This window comes from Mus pahari, chromosome 2 (genome assembly GCF_900095145.1).
Source record: "Mus pahari chromosome 2, PAHARI_EIJ_v1.1, whole genome shotgun sequence".
NCBI lineage: Eukaryota > Metazoa > Chordata > Mammalia > Rodentia > Muridae > Mus > Mus pahari.
The window spans coordinates 23,845,048-23,865,430 of NC_034591.1; the positions used below are offsets into that span (position 1 = coordinate 23,845,048).

General features: G+C 39.0%; 1 protein-coding gene across 2 annotated transcripts in view; it reads left to right on the forward strand.

Moving 5' to 3' along the window:
* Ube3c (ubiquitin protein ligase E3C) overlaps nucleotides 1-20,383 on the forward strand; it is a 101,272-nt gene that overhangs the window by 27,818 nt on the left and 53,071 nt on the right. For both annotated transcript variants that reach the window (XM_021190082.2, XM_029534706.1), the window contains exons 10-13: nucleotides 4,947-5,134; nucleotides 13,315-13,401; nucleotides 17,525-17,682; nucleotides 17,859-18,091. In XM_021190082.2, coding sequence (XP_021045741.1) covers nucleotides 4,947-5,134; nucleotides 13,315-13,401; nucleotides 17,525-17,682; nucleotides 17,859-18,091 — 666 coding nt within the window. The remainder of the gene's footprint in view (nucleotides 1-4,946; nucleotides 5,135-13,314; nucleotides 13,402-17,524; nucleotides 17,683-17,858; nucleotides 18,092-20,383) is intronic.

The following is a 20,383-nucleotide window of genomic DNA, read 5'->3' on the forward strand; positions in this document are numbered from 1 at the left end:
ACCTTCGGAAGAGCAGTCGGGTGCTCTTACCCACTGAGCCATCTCACCAGCCCTTTTTGTCACATTTTACTTATTGTGTGTGTATGTGTGTGTATTAGTCAGGGTTCTCTAGAGTCACAGAACTTATGGGTAGTCTCTTTATAGTAAGGGAATTTGTTGATGACTTACAGTCTGTAGTCCAACTCCCAAACAATGGTCAGCAGCAGCTGTGAATGGAAGTCCAAGGATCTAGCAGTTGCTCAGTCCCACAAGGCAAGCAGTGGAAGTAGAGTGAGCCTTCCTTCTTCCAACGTCCTTATGTAGGTCTACAGAAGGTGTGGCCCAGATTAAAGGTGTGTGCCAATGGGCCTGGATCTAAGTTTTTCTTCACTTAGAACGCGCTTTGTTGTAAACTGGCCTTGAAATAAGAGATCTGCTTATCTTTGCCTCCTGGGATTAAAGGCTAGTACTACCAAGTTTGGACTTAAATTTAGCTGGGTGGGATCTTGCCCCAAGTTCACTACTCCCTTAATTCTNGCCCCAGGGTCACTATTCCCTTAATATCCTTGAACACAGGATTTAGCTGCATTTCTTNCTGGTGTCCCTTTAATACTCAAACTATATATTTTGTATTTTTCCTTTCTCAGCTTGCTACATTTGTTTAAAATGCTCTTCATCAGACTGAACCAGAGAACGAAGTCTGCATTGGGCTTTTCTGAGACTTCCTTTGCCAATTTAATTAATATAAATCTCTTTACCTCAGCCTTAGGCAGTCTTTTCAGACAATGGCGAAAAAGCAGTCACGTTCTTCACCAAGACATCAAAAAAACAGTCTCTCCACCACATATTAAAGTTCATCTCCATTGAAAGCTCTTGGGCCTGCAGGCCTACACAGTTCAAATGGCCCTTAGCAGCACTGTCTTCCATATTCCTACAAGGTTGGCCCATTAAGTCCCACTTAAAGCATTCCATGGCTTTNCAAATCCAAAGTCTGAAACTCCACATTCTTCCAATCAAAAGCATGGTCAGGCCTATCACAGCATTACCCCAGTCCCTGGTACCAACTTCTGTCTTAGTGAGTGTTTTACTGCTGTGAACAGACAACATGGCCAGGACAAGTCTTATAAATGACAATTATTTAACTGGGGCTGGCTTACAGGTTCAGANGTTCAGTCCATTGTCATCAAGGTGGAAGCATGGCGGCATCCAGGCAGGCATGGTGCAGGAGGAGCTGAGAGTTTTACATCTTCATTCAAAGGAAGCCAGGGGCAGACTGAGATTATTCTTTCTTCCTATACACACCACATTTAGGTTAAGAACTTTGGTTCAATTGTAAATAAGCCAAGAAACATTCATTTCTGGGCCAGATTTTTTAGCCTGCCTTGTTTAGTTTTTTGTTTGTATGGGTTCTTTTGCCTATATGTCTGTCTGTGTACCACGTGCATCCAGTGCCCTCAGAGGTCAAAAGCAGGTGTTTTATCCACTGAGGACTGAAGTTACAGATATTTGTGAACCATCATGTGGGTGCTAGGAATTGAACCCAGGTCCTCTGGAAAGAACAGCCAGTACTTTTAACAGACTTCTCTCTCCAGCCCCTTTTCAAATTTCTTTTTAAAGACAGAATCTCAGTTTGTAGTTCTAGCTGACCTAGAGCTCACTATATAGCCCAGGCTGACCTTGCACTTACAGACATCTCATGTTTCTGACTCCTAAGACCTAGAAAAACAGGTATGGGGCACCACACATAACTTTTTAAGGGGCTTAGGAGAAGGGCACAGGATTTCACTGTGTAGTTCTGTTTGTCTCTAAACTTCGTAGAGATCTCCCTGATTCTGCCTCCCAAGTGGGATTAAAGGTATGTACTATCATATGCCTGCTAAAGCAAGATTCTTAAATTGGTTTATTTATTTTGGAGGATTGGGAATTATACTCATGGCTTTGGGTATGCTAGGTAAATGCTTCATCTCTGAGCTACGTCCCTATCTCACCTGAGTATTTTTTAATTCTTTAGAATTTAAAAAAGTATATTTTGTTGGCTTTTAAGAATTATGTGCTGGGCGTTATACAGAGAAACCCTGTCTGTATATACAGAGAAACCCTGTCTCGAAAAACCAAAAAAAAAAAAAAAAGAATTATGTGGTGGGCCAGGCCTAGTGCCAGTGCCTAAGAATCTGTGTACTTACAAGGCAGAGACAGGCGAATTTCTGAGTTTGAGGCCAGCCTGGTCTACAAAGTGAGTTCTAGGACAGCCAGGGCTACACAGAGAAACCCTGTTTTGAAAAACCAAAAAAGAAAAGAAAAAAGAAAAACAAACACAAAGAACTACATGATGGCAGTAGGGCTGAGGAGGTAGTTTAGTGGTAGATTACTCTCTTGCCTAACATGCTCCAGGTCCTGGGTTTCAATTCCAGCAGTGTCCCCTCTTGGGGGAAAAATGAAAAAATAAAAAATAAAACCATCCCTGGTTTCAAGCTGTATTACAGAGCAATAGTGATAAAAACTGTATGGTATTGGTACAGAGACAGGCTGGTCTATCAGTAGAATAGAATTGAAGACCCAGAAATGAACCCACACACCTATGGTCACTTGATCTTTGACAAAAGAGCTAAACCATCAAATGGAAAAAAGACAGCATTTTCAAAAAATGATGCTGGTTCAACTGGCGATCAGCATGTAGAAGAATGCACATCCATCCATTCTTTTCTCCTTGTACAAAGCTCAAGTGCAAATGGATCAAGGACCACTTTATATGGATAAAACCAGATACACTGAAACTAATGGAAGAGAAAGTGTGGAAGAGCCTCAAACACATAGGAACAGGGACAAAGTTGCTGAACTTATGGCTTATGCTCTAAGATCAAGAATGGACAAATGGGACCTCGTAAAATTGCAAAACTTCTATAAAGCAAAGGACACTATCAATAGGACAATACGGCAACCAAGAGGTTGGGAAAAGATTTTTACCAATCCTACATTCAATATAGGGCCTAATATCCAATATATATAAAGAACTCAAGAAGTTAGACTGCAGAGAATCAAATAATCCTATTAAAAAATGGGGTACAGAGCTAAACAAAGAATTCTCAACTGAGGGGTATTGAATGGCCTAGAAGCACCTCAGTTCTGGAGATGGCTGAGTGGTTAAGAGCACTAACTGCTCTTCCAAAGGTCCTGAGTTCAAATCCCAGAACCACATGGTGGCTCACAACCATCTGATGCCCTCTTCTGGGGTGTCTAAAAACAGCTATAGTGTACTTACATATAATAAATAAATACATCTTTAAAAGAAATGTTCAGGGCTGGAGAGACAGCTCAGCAGTTAAGAGCACTGTCTGCTCTTCCGAAGGTCCTGAGTTCAAACCCAGAAACCACATGGTGGCTCACAACCATCTGTAAGGAGATCTGATGCCCTCTTCTGGAGTGTCTGAAGACAACTACAGTGTACTTACATATAATAAATAATAAATCTTTAAAAAAAAAAAAAGAAAAAGAAATGTTCAACATGCGTAGTCATTGGGGAAATGCAAATCAAAACAACCCTGAGATTCCACTTCACACCAGTCAGAATGGCTAAGATCAAAAACTTGGGTGACAGCAGATGCTGGTGAGGATATGAAGAAAGAGGAACACTCCTCCATTGTTGGGATTACAAGCTGGTACAACCACTGTGGAAATCAGTCTGGCGGTTTCTCAGAAAATTGGACAGAGTGCTACCTGAGGACCCAGTTATACCACTCCTGGGCATATACCCAAAAGGTGCTCCAACATATAACAAGGACACATGCTCCACTATGTTCATAGCAGCCTTATTTATAAAAGCCAGAAGCTGGAAAGAACCCAGATGTCCTTCAACAGTGGAATGGATACAGAAAATGTGGTACATTTTTACAATGGAATACTACTCAGCTATTTAAAAAGTGATTTGAATGCTTTTGTTTTGTTAAAAATAAAAATAAAATACATTTGTCCTTCAATTTCTTTAACATCAATTGGCATTTAAGTTGAGACACTAAAAAAGTGTTCCCAAGAGACATTGCCCCATTGTAAATTTACAAATGCATTTACGATTGTATGAGAAATAGTTATATCGTGTTAGGCATATTCATGACCTTGTTATTGTTTCTTGTAGATATGAGATATTATTTGTGTCAAGTTTAGAAGGGGTGGATTGTAGTGGCTATTCCTGGTTGTCAACTTAAGGACATTGGAAAAAAAGATGATTCGCTCTCTTCTTTGCCTGCTTGCCTTGTCGAAGTGAGCAACTGCTAGATCCTTGGACTTCCATTCACAGCTGCTGCTGACCATTGTTGGGGAGTTGGTCTACAAACTAAAAGTCATCAACAAATTCCCTTACTACATAGAGGCTACCCATAAGTTCTGTGACTTTAGAGAACCCTGACTAATACAGCAGTACTGTCATAGCTGTATATTATTTTTTCATGCATGTACATTGGGAAAATGCATCTATCTTAAGTTAGTCAACCACATGCCATAGGTTTTTATTCAGTAAATCAAACCTAATGAAATTAAGATACCAAACACTAAGTTTATTATATATTATGCATATCCTTTGAATGTTTTGCTAACTATCTCATAATCTAAAATAGAAATGCCATCAGAAGATTGTTTCACTGGGTTTTCTGTCTTAGTACAACTTTGATCTGATATGTGGAATGAATTTTTCTTAAGATGTAAATGCTAAGAAAAAATGAAGAATTATAGGCAAAACTTGAGGATTCATAGTTGCTGTATTACCATGGTATCAGAGTGCATGCCTGATGGTGACTGTGTCTCTAGAGGCATTAGACATATGTTAGTGACTGCATTGGGAGGTTAATGGACTGCAGCTAATGTTTTTAGGTAAGCCTCTGTTTTCTCTTCAGAAAGATATGAAGTGACAGATGACTGCTGGGTAGGCAGATTGCAGTAGCACTTCACTCACTCACTCATTTTTCTGTTACCTTTAGGAGGATGGCAGGGTGTCAGCCCCATATATTACTGAAGAGTGTCTGAGAAAACTAGATACGAAGCAGCAAACCAACACCCTGCTGAGCCTGGTGTGGAGGGACTCAGCCAGTGAGGAGGTCTTCACAAGGATGGCTTCTGTCTGCCACACACTGATGGTGCAGCACCGAATGATGGTGCCCAAAGTCAGGCAGGTCTCTTGGGGTGCTGTGCACAGGTTGGGGAGCGTGCCATCTCTGTGATGCATGGAATGTGAACTGTGACCCGTTTATCTGTTTTCTTAAAGAAGAGGACACAGGATATTAGAGTTGTCAAACCCTTTATAAAAATGAGATCCTGGTTTCTTTTTGGAACCATTTATTATTATATATCCTTCCTGGAACTGTGTGAGATATAGTAGCAAGTTAGTTCAGCTAGCTTTACTTATAGTAGTGTCTTGCATATGAGTGTTTAGACCTCAACATCCATTTTAAAATTTAGATTTTTACATCGTGCCAGAATGTTGAATTTCTTTTTAGATTTTTTAATTGTGTTTTAGTCCATGACACCTGTGGCAAATTACTATAGTCAGTTAAAAAAAAATCTAAGACATATCTAACATTTGGTGGTGATGGTACTGCATGACTTTAATCCTAGCACTTGGCAGACAGAGGTATATAGGTCTCTGAATTTAAGGTCAGCCTGGTCTACACAGAGAAACCCTGTCTCAAAACAAAAAGAAAAGAAAAACAAGGAAAGAAACTTTTGCTTGAGATTTAAAAAAAAAAAAAATGGGTAAGTTTTTAAATGGGGCCTGTCACCTGGGCTCTTTGCTATAGGAGTCATTCACTCCTTGTAGTCAATTTTAGTACAGAAGTTGTGAGACCCAAAGGCTCCTCACCTTGATTAGGACACAAACCTTGCTTTGGTTGGTAATTTTTGGACATATGTGTTGGTTATGCATAATTCCAAAAGCATTTAAAGTATAAAGCAACTTTTTGTGTTCAGTCAGTTTTATGAGTACAGCCTGTTCCTTTGAGCTGCTATTTCAGGACTTTATGTTTTAAGTATAGTACAGCTTTAAATTTTAAAGTAAAATTTAAATTTAGATTAGTTTTTGCAGCTGGTGAAACAGCAAATGGACTTAGGGACTTCAACTGCTTTCCATCTTTTTTGGAGGGTTTGGAAGGTTGTTTTGTTTTTTTAATATTTTCTATTTTCAGAGCTGGGATTGATGGCTTTAATTTTCATTTAGCATTGGTCAACACGGTTGCAAAGGCCATGGTGGTCCTTTTTACACTGGTAGAGATTTCTGAGATAAGCATGGTTATGAAGAAAAGGGCTACAACTCTGTACATAAGGACATAGTTCTGCAAAAAAAATGGAGAAAAGGATTACTGTATTATTCTATGTTTACTTAAAGAGGTTGACTGTACCTACAAAAACTCAGTAAAGTGATAGCTAGCTGGAATGTTCCAGAGGTAGGGAGAACTCTTAACTCTAGTTTTATGTTGTTTTGCTATCAGGTATATTTGCTAAAGAAAATATCATCTATTTTCTTTTCCTTTGAGACGGGATTCTCTGTATAGCCCTGGGATGTCCTGGAATTTAATTGTAGTTCAGGCTGACCTCGATCTTACAGAGATCCTCCTGCCTCCGCCTCCGCCTCCGCCTCCACCTCCACCTCCGCCTCCCAAGTGCTAGAATTAAAGGTGTGGGCCACCACTGCAGAAGACTGAGCCTTGCTAATTTAAAATATGAATAAATACCATCTGACTACGTTATAACGGTAGCAGAGGACCATTCTGTTCAGAGATCTACAGTTAAAGAGGTAGTATCATGAAACCTGAGGGTCTCCAGCCTTCTGCTTCTAGCAGCACCAAAGTTTGTAGAAGTGCTGCACTGAGATGAGAGCTTCCTGTCCTTTGTTTGAATATCACTGCCCATCCAGTCTGCACAGCTGCTTCTCCTGATATATCTAGGTGGCCAACCAGACCCCCTATCAGCTTACTCAAGTGTGCCTGCCTCATTTAACAAACTATAGTCTTTTATAGGCCTAGTGTTTGTTTCTTGTGGAGACAGAAGTGTCTGCTTCTGAATTAGTACCCAGACTAGAAAATGACTCCAACCAGGCCAGCTTGATGTGTAAAATGAGCTGATTCAGGGGGGCTTACACAGCTTTGGGCAGCTTTCTGGCAGCTATATTCACTATTTACCAATCCAACCCATGCTCTTTTATAGAGCCTGGCATTAATGCAGCACCCATCAGAGGGCAGAAGCAAACCAGATCTAGAAGAGCGGCATACTATTATGCAGTTATCTTTGTTCTTAGTAAGTTCATTAAAGGTCTCAGTGAGTGCTGTCTGGCATTGGGAAGTTTGGTTTTGTTCTGCTAAAGTCTGGCTCATAGAACATTTGAACAGTAGCCTGCTGCGTAATAGGGTTGCTTTGTCTGGATTCACAAGACTGTTCCCCTTACGTTACCCTGACCTCTTTTACATGCTCTCCTTCATAGATCCTGTATTTTCATTCGTTTTGGTAGTAGTTTGCTTTTTAATACTCGGAGGCTTCTCTTGCTTAGTTTTCCTCAGGTTCTTTTTTTTGTGTTTTTACTAATCATCTTTTCCTGTTTACCTTTATAGTTCTCCTTCAGCTGGTACTCTGGCTCTTAAATTTCTGTCTTTCATTAATAACTATTGAGCTGGAAAATCTCATTGAACTGCTAGATCCATGTTATATGTAACTTAATCGTGCTGTCCACTAGGAAACCCACACAATCTCTCAGAAACTTGCTTTCTTCCTTACCACAGTAGGAATGAGGACAGGCTCATCATTTACCTCACTGTGCCCCGACATTGAGCTACTCTCCCCTGCACAGTGTAAGTACGTAAGCAAACTCAGCTCTTCAACCATAGTAGTCAGTGAGCACAGACAGCAGATGAGAACAAGCCCTTCCTCATAGGAAGCTCATTGGACACACTTGTCCCTAAGGTTTAAGTTGGTTGTATCTTCCTTAGTGAGCCCTATGCATATTGAGTCAACATGCTTTGTCAGAACTTAATTCTTTAGGCCATCTTTTGCTAGATAGATGGATTATCAAAACCAGAAATAGTTTCATAATCTGGTGTAAGGCTTACCTGTGAATCCTATTTGTTTTCAAGACAGTGTCACATTCTTTGCATTGTTGTCTTGCAGGGTCATCTTTTCTTCAAGCATTATCAGTTACCTTTCTAACTTCACTTTTGCCGAAACACCCTTAATCACTGGCCCATTTTCTTTGATTCTGTCACTCTGTGCACTTAATTTTATCTTTTGTTTATTAATCATTGTAATTCATATAGGTATGTGCCCTGTGTCTTCTCAACACTGTTAACACTTCTAAATACTACATGGTAATGACTACTCTTTAGCTCTTGAGTTACAGGTTCACATCTTGTCCTTTCATAATTTAGGGTAAATTAGTTATATTGCTAACTATATTTTGCATTTTGTTGTATATGCAGCATTAATTATCCTATACTGGTTGTGTGATTTATAAGTATTTCTACAATAATACTATAAAGAAAACAGTATAACTGGAGACATTTTATTTCTTTTCTTTTTTGTGTCTTTTAAATTATATTGTCAGAATAATCAATAGGTTTAGTGAACTTCTTATTCTTTAAACTTTGCATTCTATTTCATAAGTGAAGATGATACAAAACTAATTAACTTTTAAACATTTTAACAATTCTATTTTGGATTCATATAGAGTTTAAGCAAATTTCAAATAGTTTATTTTTAGACACAATAATTAATAGAAATAGGAATGGAAAAAGAACATAAGTAAATTTGGAAGAATTGTGCACCAGAGTCATTTTGGATTGCCACCCCCTTTAAAGTTTTTATTAAATAAAAATATTAAGTAGTAAATCCTGGGATCATTGGATGGACAATATCCTGGGTGTTGAGCACTACCTATCTAGTCAACGGGGGGGGGGGGAGGTGTATGTTTTGATGGTTTGAGACACTGTCCTTTTATGCTTACCCCTCTTGATTTATTTTTATAATTATGTGGGGGAGGGGTGCCCATGGAAACCAGAAAAGGGTCTGATCTCCTGGAATTGGAGGTGGATGTAGCTGCTAGGATCTGAACTTAGGTCCTCTGCAAGTACTTTTAACATCTGAGCCATCTTTCTGCCCTTAGGGTTTTGTTCTCAAGCAAGGCTTGCAGATTCCCATGTAGCTCCGGTTGGCCTGGAACTCACAGAAATACTCTTTTCTCTGCCTCCCAAGTACTCAGCTGTGAGTTGCCAAATTTGGATGGGAAAGTGTGTTTTTAGTCTACTAATCTTATAAAAAGAAAGCCAAATGGTTACAAAGGTAAACTGTTCCGATTATGGGTTTGGTAGTGAGTTGTCAATTTAACACAGCTGGGTATTTAAAATTTTTCTTTTATACCTAAGCTTCTGGTTTGTTTGTAAAAGTTTTGAGTAGCTTATTCAAGACGAACGGTTTTAAACTTTTTGATTATTCCTGAGGACATTGGGAATTTGCATATCTCAGAGGTGAATTGTTACAGATCTCATTTTAATACCTCTTTGCCAAGAAGTGATACCTTCAGCAGCAAAAGGGAAAGTACGGCATTTCCAACTGCATTCAAAAAGGGTTGCTGGCCGGGCGTGGTGGCGCACGCCTTTAATCCCAGCACTCGGGAGGCAGAGGCAGGCGGATTTCTGAGTTCCAGGCCAGCCTGGTCTACAGAGTGAGTTCCAGGACAGCCAGGGCTACACAGAGAAACCCTGTCTCGAAAAAACCAGAAGCACTGACCTGACTTTAAATTGTTGTTTTTCCCTAATTAACTTACAAGGCATACAGGGTTGTTAACAGTGAATATAGTATGAGATAATCTGTCTCAGTGCATAGAAAGAATAGGTCACTTCTTTACCTCTTGGAAATCCCTAAACTAAATTACATTTAGTAATTTAATTAAAATGTCTAATAGTTTGTTTCATTATTGCCCATTGAATAAATACAAGAATTTCAAAATTAATCTTAAGTATAACTTGATCTATGTAGCCATTAAAATGGTGTTTCAGAAAGATGTTAATCTTAGTAGCATTGCCATAAAATGATGTTTAGGAGGAACATCTAGTATAAAATTATACATAAGCATATTTAACAGAGCAGGATATTAGTTCTGATTATTTCTGAGTGAATTAAGTGAAGTAATGCTTTAATCCTTGTTTAATCTCTGTTTTGACTTTGTTTTTTCTTTTCAGATAAAACTCAAATGAAACATTTATTTTGAAAAAAATAAAATTACTATACTTTTTAAAATTACAATTTCTTAAATTCTTGATTGAAAAGAAAACACAAAAATAATGCCCGTTAGGATGTTTTCATGTAGAAAGTTTGTGGGGTTTTTTTCCTTTTGTTTACTTAGTTATTTATTTGGGTGTACCGGCATTTGTATAGTAATATAGTGTTTGTGAAAAAAGACAGACAACCTATAGCAAAGAGTCATATTTCTCTCTCCACCTTGTAGGTCCTAGGGTTGTCAGGTTTAGTGGCAAGTGCTTTTATCTACTGAGTCATCTCACTATCCCTTTGGAAAGCATAGTAACATCTCAGATACAAGGTGTGTATTAATTCCTAATTTAGCTCTAATTTTCAACAGTATGAATTTTTTTATTTCCTTTTCTGGAAACATAGTCTCATACCATAGCTCAGACTGACTTATAACTATAACTCATTGTGTAGCTTAGACTGGTATCAAACTTGATGTCAAGCCTTCTGCCCCAATGTTAGAATTATAGGCATGAGCCACCATACCCTGTGTGTTCCCGTGCCCGCAGAAACACTCTGGTCTGGGTTCATACTGAAGGGCGTGAATATCCTAAAAGGGAATAGGCTGCGAAAGGAAAATGGATGCCCTGACAAATTCACTGATCAGGGCTCCGAACTTTAATAACCGAACTCTGTTTAAGTACAAGGAAAGATTCCCAGCCCACTGCCCTTGAGTCTCTTTGAAGTTGCCACAGCGGTCCAATTGTAGGCGGGTCCGAGGATCGAAGAGGAGATGAGTGCTAGTGGGCGGTCTGAAGGATCATAGGCAGTCCGAGGATGCTGCATTCTGGGAGATCTGGGGAGGTCTTCTCTGTAACAATTCTATGAGCCTGTAGGGGGCACAATATAATGTTTAGAGGGAGAGTGATTAGTGGAGGTGGGAGACCCCAACAATACCCATCCTCTTTTTTAAATTTATCTTTTTCATTTAGAATAGTCTTTTAAAGTGGCTTTTTGAGGATAATAATGCTAAGAGACAATGTGCTTAAAGGCTTAATTGGTCTCATGGGTTTTTTAATTTGTTGTGTTGTTTGTTTTTTTGTTTGTTTGTTTTGAGACAGTGTATTGCTATGTATCCCTAGCTGGTGTAGAACTGTCTGTGTAGACCAGCCTGTCCTCAAACTTTCAGAGACTGACTTGCTTTTCTATCTCTCAAGTTCTGGGATTAAAAGCATGAAAAACATACAAATTTTTAATATTTTTCACTGCTTCTATAGGATTCTTTAAAATATCCCAGTGTAAATTTGAGTCTCACCCAGTTATTTCTCAATAGTCAAGTGTAGATACTACTTCATTATGAACCTTTGACAGAAATCTTTATAAGTTTATAATACTGAGATGGGTAAGATTTTTCTTTCTGATACAAGCAGGTTGTGAAGGGCAATTGTGCCAGATAATCTTAATAGAGCCTTGCCACTTCAAGATTTTGTGATTGTTCAGTGTTAGTGAACAGGTTTATTATCCTAATTCTCAGGCATTTGTTGTGGGAGATCATGAATTCTTTTTGTTTGTTTAGTTTTTTGGGACAGAGCTTCTCTGTGTAACAGAGCCCTGGTTTTCCTAGAACTTGCTTTGTAGACCAGGCTGGCCATATTCTTCCCTGGTTTCACTGTTTTTGTTTGTTTGTTTGTTTTTAAAGATTTATTTATTTTATTTATATGAGTGCACCGTAACTGTCTTCTGACATACCAGAAAAGAGCATCAGATCTCATTACTGGTAATTGTGAGCCACCATGTGGTTGCTGGGAATTGAACTCAGGACCTCTGGAAGAGCAGTCTGTCCTCTTACCCACTGAGCCATCTTGCCAGTCTCAAAATTTCATTTTGACACCATGTACACAGACATTCAGTGTACATGGTGTATATGGTAAAGCACTTAACCACTGAACCATCTCTCCAACCCCACTTATGGGCTTTTAAATGAACACTCTTGCAAAATTTAGTCAATTAAGAATAATAAATTAAAACACTAGCATAAATTGTGGTACACATTACTATTTTTTTCCACAGAAGGAACAAGAGGCATCTGAAAAGTCTGTGGGCAGGTGGTTTGGTTCTAAGACATTCAAGGCAGCATTAACCCTGGGCTTGCTCTGCCACAAGCTGATTTATGGTTATTTGGATTCTCTGCCTCTTGCTTTGTATGTTAGGCTCAGTGTATGATAGGAACAGAGGAGATTATTGTGTTGATATTTAAAGTAAACATTCTTCTCTTTTGATGGTGCTGCCTTTAAATCTTTATCTCATAATCATTCCTATTGTATCTTTAATTCCATTGTAAAAACCAATGTTTTGTTGTGCTTACTGAACCAGTTATTTTCTTACTTTGTTGTAACATGTTTCAAATAATTTAAATTCCTGTCTTACCAACATGTTTTTCTATCATCATAAGTCTGTGTTTTTTGTTGGCTTCATCTCACATGGGATTTGTATTTTTAGATTTAAATTATATTTATTTATTTATTGTTTGTTTGTTTGTTTGTCTCATGTAGCCATGACTGACCTTGGATATTTGGTATTTCTTCTCAACTGCTGAGATTCAAAATATTACTGTATTTTAGTAAGCCATATTGTGGAGAGGGCAGCCTACGCTTTAGTGAAAGAAGCCATGTATCCTCAGGGCTGCTAGATCTTGGACTCAGTCTCAGGGCAGTAGATGAGAGCCAGGCCTTCCTGCAGTTGAGGAACATTGTTTTTTTTTTTTTTTTTTTTTTAAAGATTTATTTATTTATTATATGTAAGTACACTGTAGCTGTCTTCAGACACTCCAGAAGAGGGAGTCAGATCTTGTTACAGATGGTTGTGAGCCACCATGTGGTTGCTGGGATTTGAACTCTGGACCTTCGGAAGAGCAGTCGGGTGCTCTTACCCACTGAGCCATCTCACCAGCCCACATTGTTTGTTTTTAACCAATGGGACCTATGTCAGATATGAGCTTTTGTAGTATTAATATGAGTTCTTTAAATTGTGTACTGTCTTTATAGTTGTATAGCCTTGTTTTTTTTCTAAGTAATGACTTGAGTGAATAATTTCTTACTCGATTTGTTTTTCTTTTCTTTTCAGGCTTCTCTACAGTTTAGCTTTCAATGCCAGGTTTTTGAGGCATCTTTGGTTTCTCATCTCTTCAATGACAACACAGATGATCACAGGGTAAGTGCTACACAGGCTTACAGATTGCGCCTAAGGGCATGGAAAGTGTTCCTAAGGAAGGGGTTCTAATTAATTACTGCTTACACTTGTTCTGTCATGTTAGAAAGGTGTATTCTAAATGACCTTAATTCACACATATACACCCTCCCCACAAAGAAAAATTAGTACCTAATTTTACAGTTAACTTATCTGTAAACATTACTAAACTGTGGCTTTATCTGAAGGGAAGTTTATTTTCAAAATTTCAGACACTGGGGTTTTTTTTTTGGGGGGGGGGGCGGTATAGTCCTGGCTGTCCTGGAACTCACTTTGTAGACCAGGCTGGCCTCGAACTCAGAAATCCGCCTGCCTCTCCCTCCAAAGGGGTTTTTTCTTTTTGAAAATTTATTTCATTTTATGTGTGCAGGTGTTTTATCTGCATATGTAGTTGTGTACTACTTGTGTAACCAATGCCTATAAAGATCAGGTGAGGGTATTGAATCTCCTGAAGCTGATGGTTGTTAGCTGCCTTGTAAGTGCTGGAACTTGAACCCCAGTCCTTTGGAAGAGCAGCCAATGCTGCTAACTGCTAAACCATCTTGCCAAGTCCTGCTCCCCTGGCCTTTTTTGTTTTTGTTTTTGTTTTCTTAAATAAAGCAAAAACCAAGCAGGGTTTCACTCTGCAGCTAGTAGCTTGTAACTTTAAAGTCCCGCATTAGCTTCTGGAGTACTAGGATTATGGGTGTGCACACCTTATATCCAGAAAAACCTCCTCTTAATGGTAGGGAAGTTTCCTTTAATGCTTTTGTGTTTTTCATTGAATCTTAATGATTCTTATGTGAATAAGAGAGTGTTTCTTAGCCCACTGTGGCTAGTGACACTTCTGAAGGCTGAGTGACTCATCTGGAATCAACAGGCTAGAAACACCTAGGTTAGAAACATACTCAGACAATTTAAAATAAGAAGTTTTGGTGCATTTTGATCCTTCTGACATGACTTTGACTTTCATGAACAGCTGTTTGCTTAGGGCAAGAGGAGATTGGAGATCATTAGAACAGGAAATTATCATTGACCTAGGAGTACACCAGCTTAGCAACAGAAATACTGGTCTGTTTGATAATTGGCTGTTTGTTTATGACATTTGTCTTTTGGTGAGGAAATGGAGTCATGATGTGTGAAAGAAAAACGACACTGTTAATTACATTAAATTATTAATACTATTTTACAATGGATAAGGTTATATGGGTTTTTTAAGGCAATTTTTAAAAGGCAGTTGAAAATTTGAATTTCTTGTTGCTCGTTTAGTTTATTAAATAACTTCCTTTCAGGAACATAAACAATGTATTAATATTTTCCCACTTAACACTTTATCATACTGCTTTCGGGAGCAAAATTAAAAATGAAACACCTGATTTTCTGAAAATGACAGTAAATTTAGTCTTAAGATAGTTTCACAGCAGGACTAGCTCACCTGGGAGACCTACAACAGACTTGGGAGTCTGTCTCATTATTTGATCAAGTAGCCAAGAGGTTCCAGACCCATCTGAGATGTAGTTTGTTCCTTACCCTAACCCGACAAATCTAGGGGTGGTCAGATGTTTTTGGTGGGTTTGTTTTGTTTTGTTTTTCTATATGAGGTTTCTCTGTGTAACAGCCCTAGCTGTCCTGGAACACTCTCTATAGACAAGGCTGACCTCGAATTCATAGAAATCCACGTGCCTTTGCCTCCCAAGTGCTGAGCCCATGGGCAGATGTTTTGCAAGCCATGGTTTTATTCCAAGTGTGTTCTTTCTGATATTTCCCGTTGAAACGAGACAGTTTAGTTTCTGGCTTACTAAAGTTGAAGCATCTGACAACCAGCAAAAAGGCCACTCTTTACCAAAGGTACTACTCCACTGTGGTCACTGCACTGAGGGCCTCAGGGTGTCTGGAACAGGAGCCAATGGGAAAGCAGGGAAAGCTGAAAACTCTTCAATGAGAGGAGGGTGTAGTCTCCACAAACAGGTGCAGATCCTTATTCTGAGGTCTCGGATTCATATGAAGTAGCATTGATTTTTTCTGTAATTTAACCAGCTTTTGGTGATGTTCCCATCACATTAAATTATAGACTTTTTATTTGCTTCCAAGTCTCTTGAGATTGATTTGTCTTCAGAAGGATGATTGAGTTGGTGTTTCTCACTGGCCTGTGTTTCATTTGTCCCTGGCTGCAGGGTGCACTGGTGCACTGGTGACTCTTCTATTTTCCATCATTCAACTGAGAATAATTAACTTCTTTTTGCTCACATAATGGAATTAAGGAGAGAACAAATAAGTTAATGTTGGTTAACAGCATTAATTGTTGGCTATGTGATTTTGCAGTGACTTATTGTGATGTAAGGACCAGGATTCAGAGCAGGAGTGATTTTTTTTTTTTTTTTTTTTCCAGTGCTGGTTCAGCACTGCTTAAATGTAGAAAACACTACCTACTCAGCAACTGTGTTAACACTTGTTCCCTTAAATACTATATGCTCTTTGGTTTTACATGATTTTTGTAGCTCTGCATTGATAGGCCTGGTATCTAAAGGGCTATGACCATATCTTTACTAATAACAATAAAAATAGATGGCAGTGAATTAATTACTTTTATGTGTATCAGGAAAATTTTTGTAAGTGGCCGGTAGCACAGTGAGGACTCACTCAGAAAGAATATGCTCAGTTCTCTTCTCATGGGACTGAGTAGGAGACGAAACCACTCTTGTACTGCTTAAGTCAGCTCTCAGCTTTCCTGGCTTTGGTAGTGAGGTAGGACAGTATTTCTGTCTACTCAAGGAGGCAGTACCCAAGGTGACTGGAAGAGGGCATTGGGTCCTCTGAGAGTGAAGTTACAGATTGTTGTGAGCTGCATAGAGTTCCTGTTCTCATTCTAGACCTTTTCCTGAAGGCAGTATCAGGTAGACTCAGAGCCCCATCTGGATCTACCTCATTCACCAACCCAAACCCCAGTACCCCCACCCCCTGATAAGAACAAGCAGGCTCCTGCATGTATGGTGTTAGTTTCTCCAGCTTCACTCCTGCCCCTGTCTCCAAATATAACTTTGGGGAGCTGGGTGTGGTGGTGCAGGCCTTTAATCCCAGCAGAGGTAGGTAGATCTCTTAAGTTCCAAGACAGCCAGGGCTACCTTATCTCCAAAAAAGATTGACAGAAAGTCAAGAGGGGTATAACAGATAACTATGAGGTGGCCTGCAGGTCTCATTGCAGAGAGGACACAGTTCTTTCTTGTTTGGAAAGAGCTATGTGTTCCATATAACAGACTTCCATGAAAAAGAAAGGAACCAATCACACCTTGTGATAAACAGTAGAGACACAAGTTTTCTACAGACCCATCTATGTGGCAGGCAAGGGAGCCACTTATAAACATGGGCAGGAGAAACAAGACTCTGAGAGGAGTGGAAGATGAAGGTTCTAATTTGGCTTCAATATAGAGGTGTTGCAAAACTACCTGAAAGCAGGGCTAGGTAAAGTGTTCTGTCCTGCCATACTTGTTGGCCTCTGTAAAATGGAAGTCCAAGGAGAGGGGATAGTTTTTCATCTAAACTCCAGGGCTTTGGCTTGATACTATGTTCACTTTTAGTAACTGCCTATTCCCACAGATGGCAGGAACAGGAACACATCAAAAAGGTTGGTCTGGTAGGGTTTCTTGACTTCCATGGTGCCAGTTACTAACTTGTGTTATCTCCGGGTCAACATTTCCTTTTTTTTTTTTTTTTTTTTTTTTTTTTTTTAATATACAAATTTATTGATAAAACCAGGTCAATAAACATGGTAATAACACTCCACCAGGAATGAGAAAATGAAATAAGCTGCATTGAGTGCCATTTGGTATTTGTAAGCCCTGATTTCTTTATAAGTAGTTTGTTAATGTAAGTTTATTTTCACTGAGTATATTATCTGATGTCTTTTTTTGGTTTCTGTGTAGCCCTGGCTGTCCTGGCCTTCACTTTGTAGACCAGGCTGGCCTTGAACTCAGAAATTCACGTGCCTCTACCTCCCAAGTGCTAGGATTAAAGGCGTGCGCCACCACGCCCGGCCGTATCTGATGTCTTAATTCCTAAGCCTCACCTTAAAATAGCTATTTTGATTTTTTTTTCCCTGCCCCTTCTTCAGGTCTATGGTGCCATTACTTCAGTTGATATCCAGGGGTTCGCCCATGTCTTTTGAAGACTCTAGTCGAATCATCCCACTCTTTTACCTCTTCAGCTCCTTGTTCAGTCATTCGCTGATTTCCATACATGACAATGAGTTTTTTGGTGATCCCATAGAAGGTAAGAATTTTGAAAAATGGGTTTGCTGCTGGCCTTATGGTCTATCAGCTTTTAAGGGTAATTGAAAGGCTCTTGAGACACCCCCCCCCCCCACACACACACCCTTTTTTTTTTCCCTTCTTTAAGTTTTGCTGTGTATATTGAAAAAAAAAATGGTTGAAAATTGGTTGTTTTAGTTGTAGGTCAGAGACAATCATCCATGATGCCTTTCACTCTGGAGGAGTTAATCCTGCTGTCACGCTGCCTTCGAGATGCCTGCTTGGGGATCATCAAGCTAGCATACCCGGAAACAAAGCCAGAAGTTCGGGAAGAATATGTCACTGCATTTCAGAGTATTGGGGTCACTACTAATTCTGAGATGCAGCAGTGCATACAAATGGAACAGAAGCGATGGGTTCAGTTGTTCAAGGTATGTGGCGTATCAGAATGGATCCAGCACAGACTTGTTTTTGTTTAGTTTCTTTGAGAAGAGAAATTTGGAGGTTGGTTTCAGGCATAATTTTAATTTCCAAAACTTCTAAGAAAAGCTTTATTTTTATTTTACATCTGATTCATTTTTAAAAGTATTGCTTTTGTGCTGATGAAATGGCTCAGTAAATAAAAGTTCTGTCTACCAATTCTGGAGACCTAAGCTGAGTCCTGTATCATATACAGTGAAAGGAGAAAACTGGCTCTCAAACATTGTCTTCTGACTTTCACATAAGTGCTGCAGCAGAAAACAAAAAATAAAGCCCTTGCCTTCACGGTTAATATGTATGTAAAATGTCTTAAAGGCTAGCCTTGACAAGCCAAAAAAGTAATAAAATATTTTAAATGTTTTAATTTTTTTTTTCATTAAAAGATTTTTTTCTTGGTAAATTTATTTTTAATCTTTAAGATGGAATCAAAAAGGTAGAATGATTCAGTTTTTGATGCATACTGTATATAAATTACTCCAGAATGAATTCATTTTTAACCGTGGAAAAAAAGAAGTTATGGGGTACCATGGCTGGAATGCTGGGAGGAGTGGGTGACAGGGTTAAAAAAGAAAGAAAAAAAAAAAGCAAGGAAAGGTGCTTGACTCTGACCTCCATGCAATTTCTGCTGCAAACACATCTAGTCAGCTAAAATTGCTCATTAAAGGAGAGCAGAAGAAATGCATCTTCCAAATTGAATGCCAGATTTACAGGCCGTTTAATACCAGTGACCTCTCAAACACTAATGTTCCATGAGAGTCATCAGCTGTCCCTTCAGGTCTTTTATCACTGCTTTTGTCAAGCTATCTGTTTAATTGAAAGAAGTTAATTGAATGAAAATGATCAACTAAGCTTGTATTAATATTGCTAATGGAACTTTCTTCTTGGCCATGTTTGGAGAAAGATGTCAAGCTAGACTTTAGGAAAGACCCATTAATGCTTGCACTTAACCTGATGGGCTAATTAAGGACTGCTTATTCATCCTACAAGTCCATGAGAGTCTCTCTGCAGCCCATTCTGCCTGATTTTACAACACATTTCACTTAGAAGCATAAGCATTAGCAGCAGTGAAAGTAACTGATAATGTTTTGATTGCATGAATACAGGCCTAATGCATCATTGAATTCATAATTTGTGCAGATTGGTGTAATACATGTTTGCACAATTTATTTTAATCACCTTTCTCTCTGTATTTCTAAGTAAACCTTAAAAGTTGCCTGCTGGGCCCTTCCTTGAAGATGGGCTATTTTGCACCTTTTCTAGGTATCTAGAATAAACTGTCTTGCCTACTTCAGACTTGTTATGCTTGTGTGCGTGTTCATGGATTTGAACCATATGGTAGCATATATGCTTTCTTGTCTATGTGTAATTAAGCGATGAGATCTTTGCTAGTAACATTTCCCTAATGTGAGACACCAGGTTTTGTGTACACTAGAAGATAAAGTCACTGTTTTATAGTTCCTACTGGATGTTTTATAATTTTGTATGATAGTCTTTGGGGCTTAGGAATATCTGAATTTAATAATGCCACAATGCTACATGAGCTTTTTTTGTTTTGTTTTGTTTTGTTTTGTTTTGTTTTGTTTTGGGGGGGGTCGAGACAGGGTTTCTCTGTGTAGCCCTGGCTGTCCTGGAACTCACTTTGTACACCAGGCCAGCCTCGAACTCCACCTGCCTCTGCCTCCCGAGTGCTGGGATTAAAGGCGTGCGCTACCACACCTGGCTGAGTTTGTTTTTTTGTTTTTTTTTTTTTTAACCTGACCTTATTTTATTTTGCTTAAACGTTAAAATAAAGATTTTTGTGGAGCCAAATGAAATAATGCACGCTAGTGATCTCTCAGGTTGCTGAGGCAGAATGATTTACAAGCATGGAACCAGCCTGAGCTCTAGTGAGTTGAAGGTGAATTAACAAGACCCTGTCTCAAGCACCTTCCTGGGGGAAGAGGTAGGAAATCCTGCTTGATATGTCTTTGTGTCTGGCTACCACATTTAATGGGTCCTAACAAAGACTGTGTCAGGGAGGCAGGCCCATCTATATAAATCGCCACATAGAGAGTAGTATGTGCTATGGCAGGTGATTCTTGCTCTCTTGATGTATATGTATATGGAAGTGAAAGAGATTGAACCCAGAGCATTGTACATGCTAGGTAAGCAGTCTACCACTGAACTACATCTAAAATCCTAATAGTTTGCTTGCTTGCTCTCTCTCTCTCTCTCTCTCTCTCTCTCTCTCTCTCTCTCTCTCT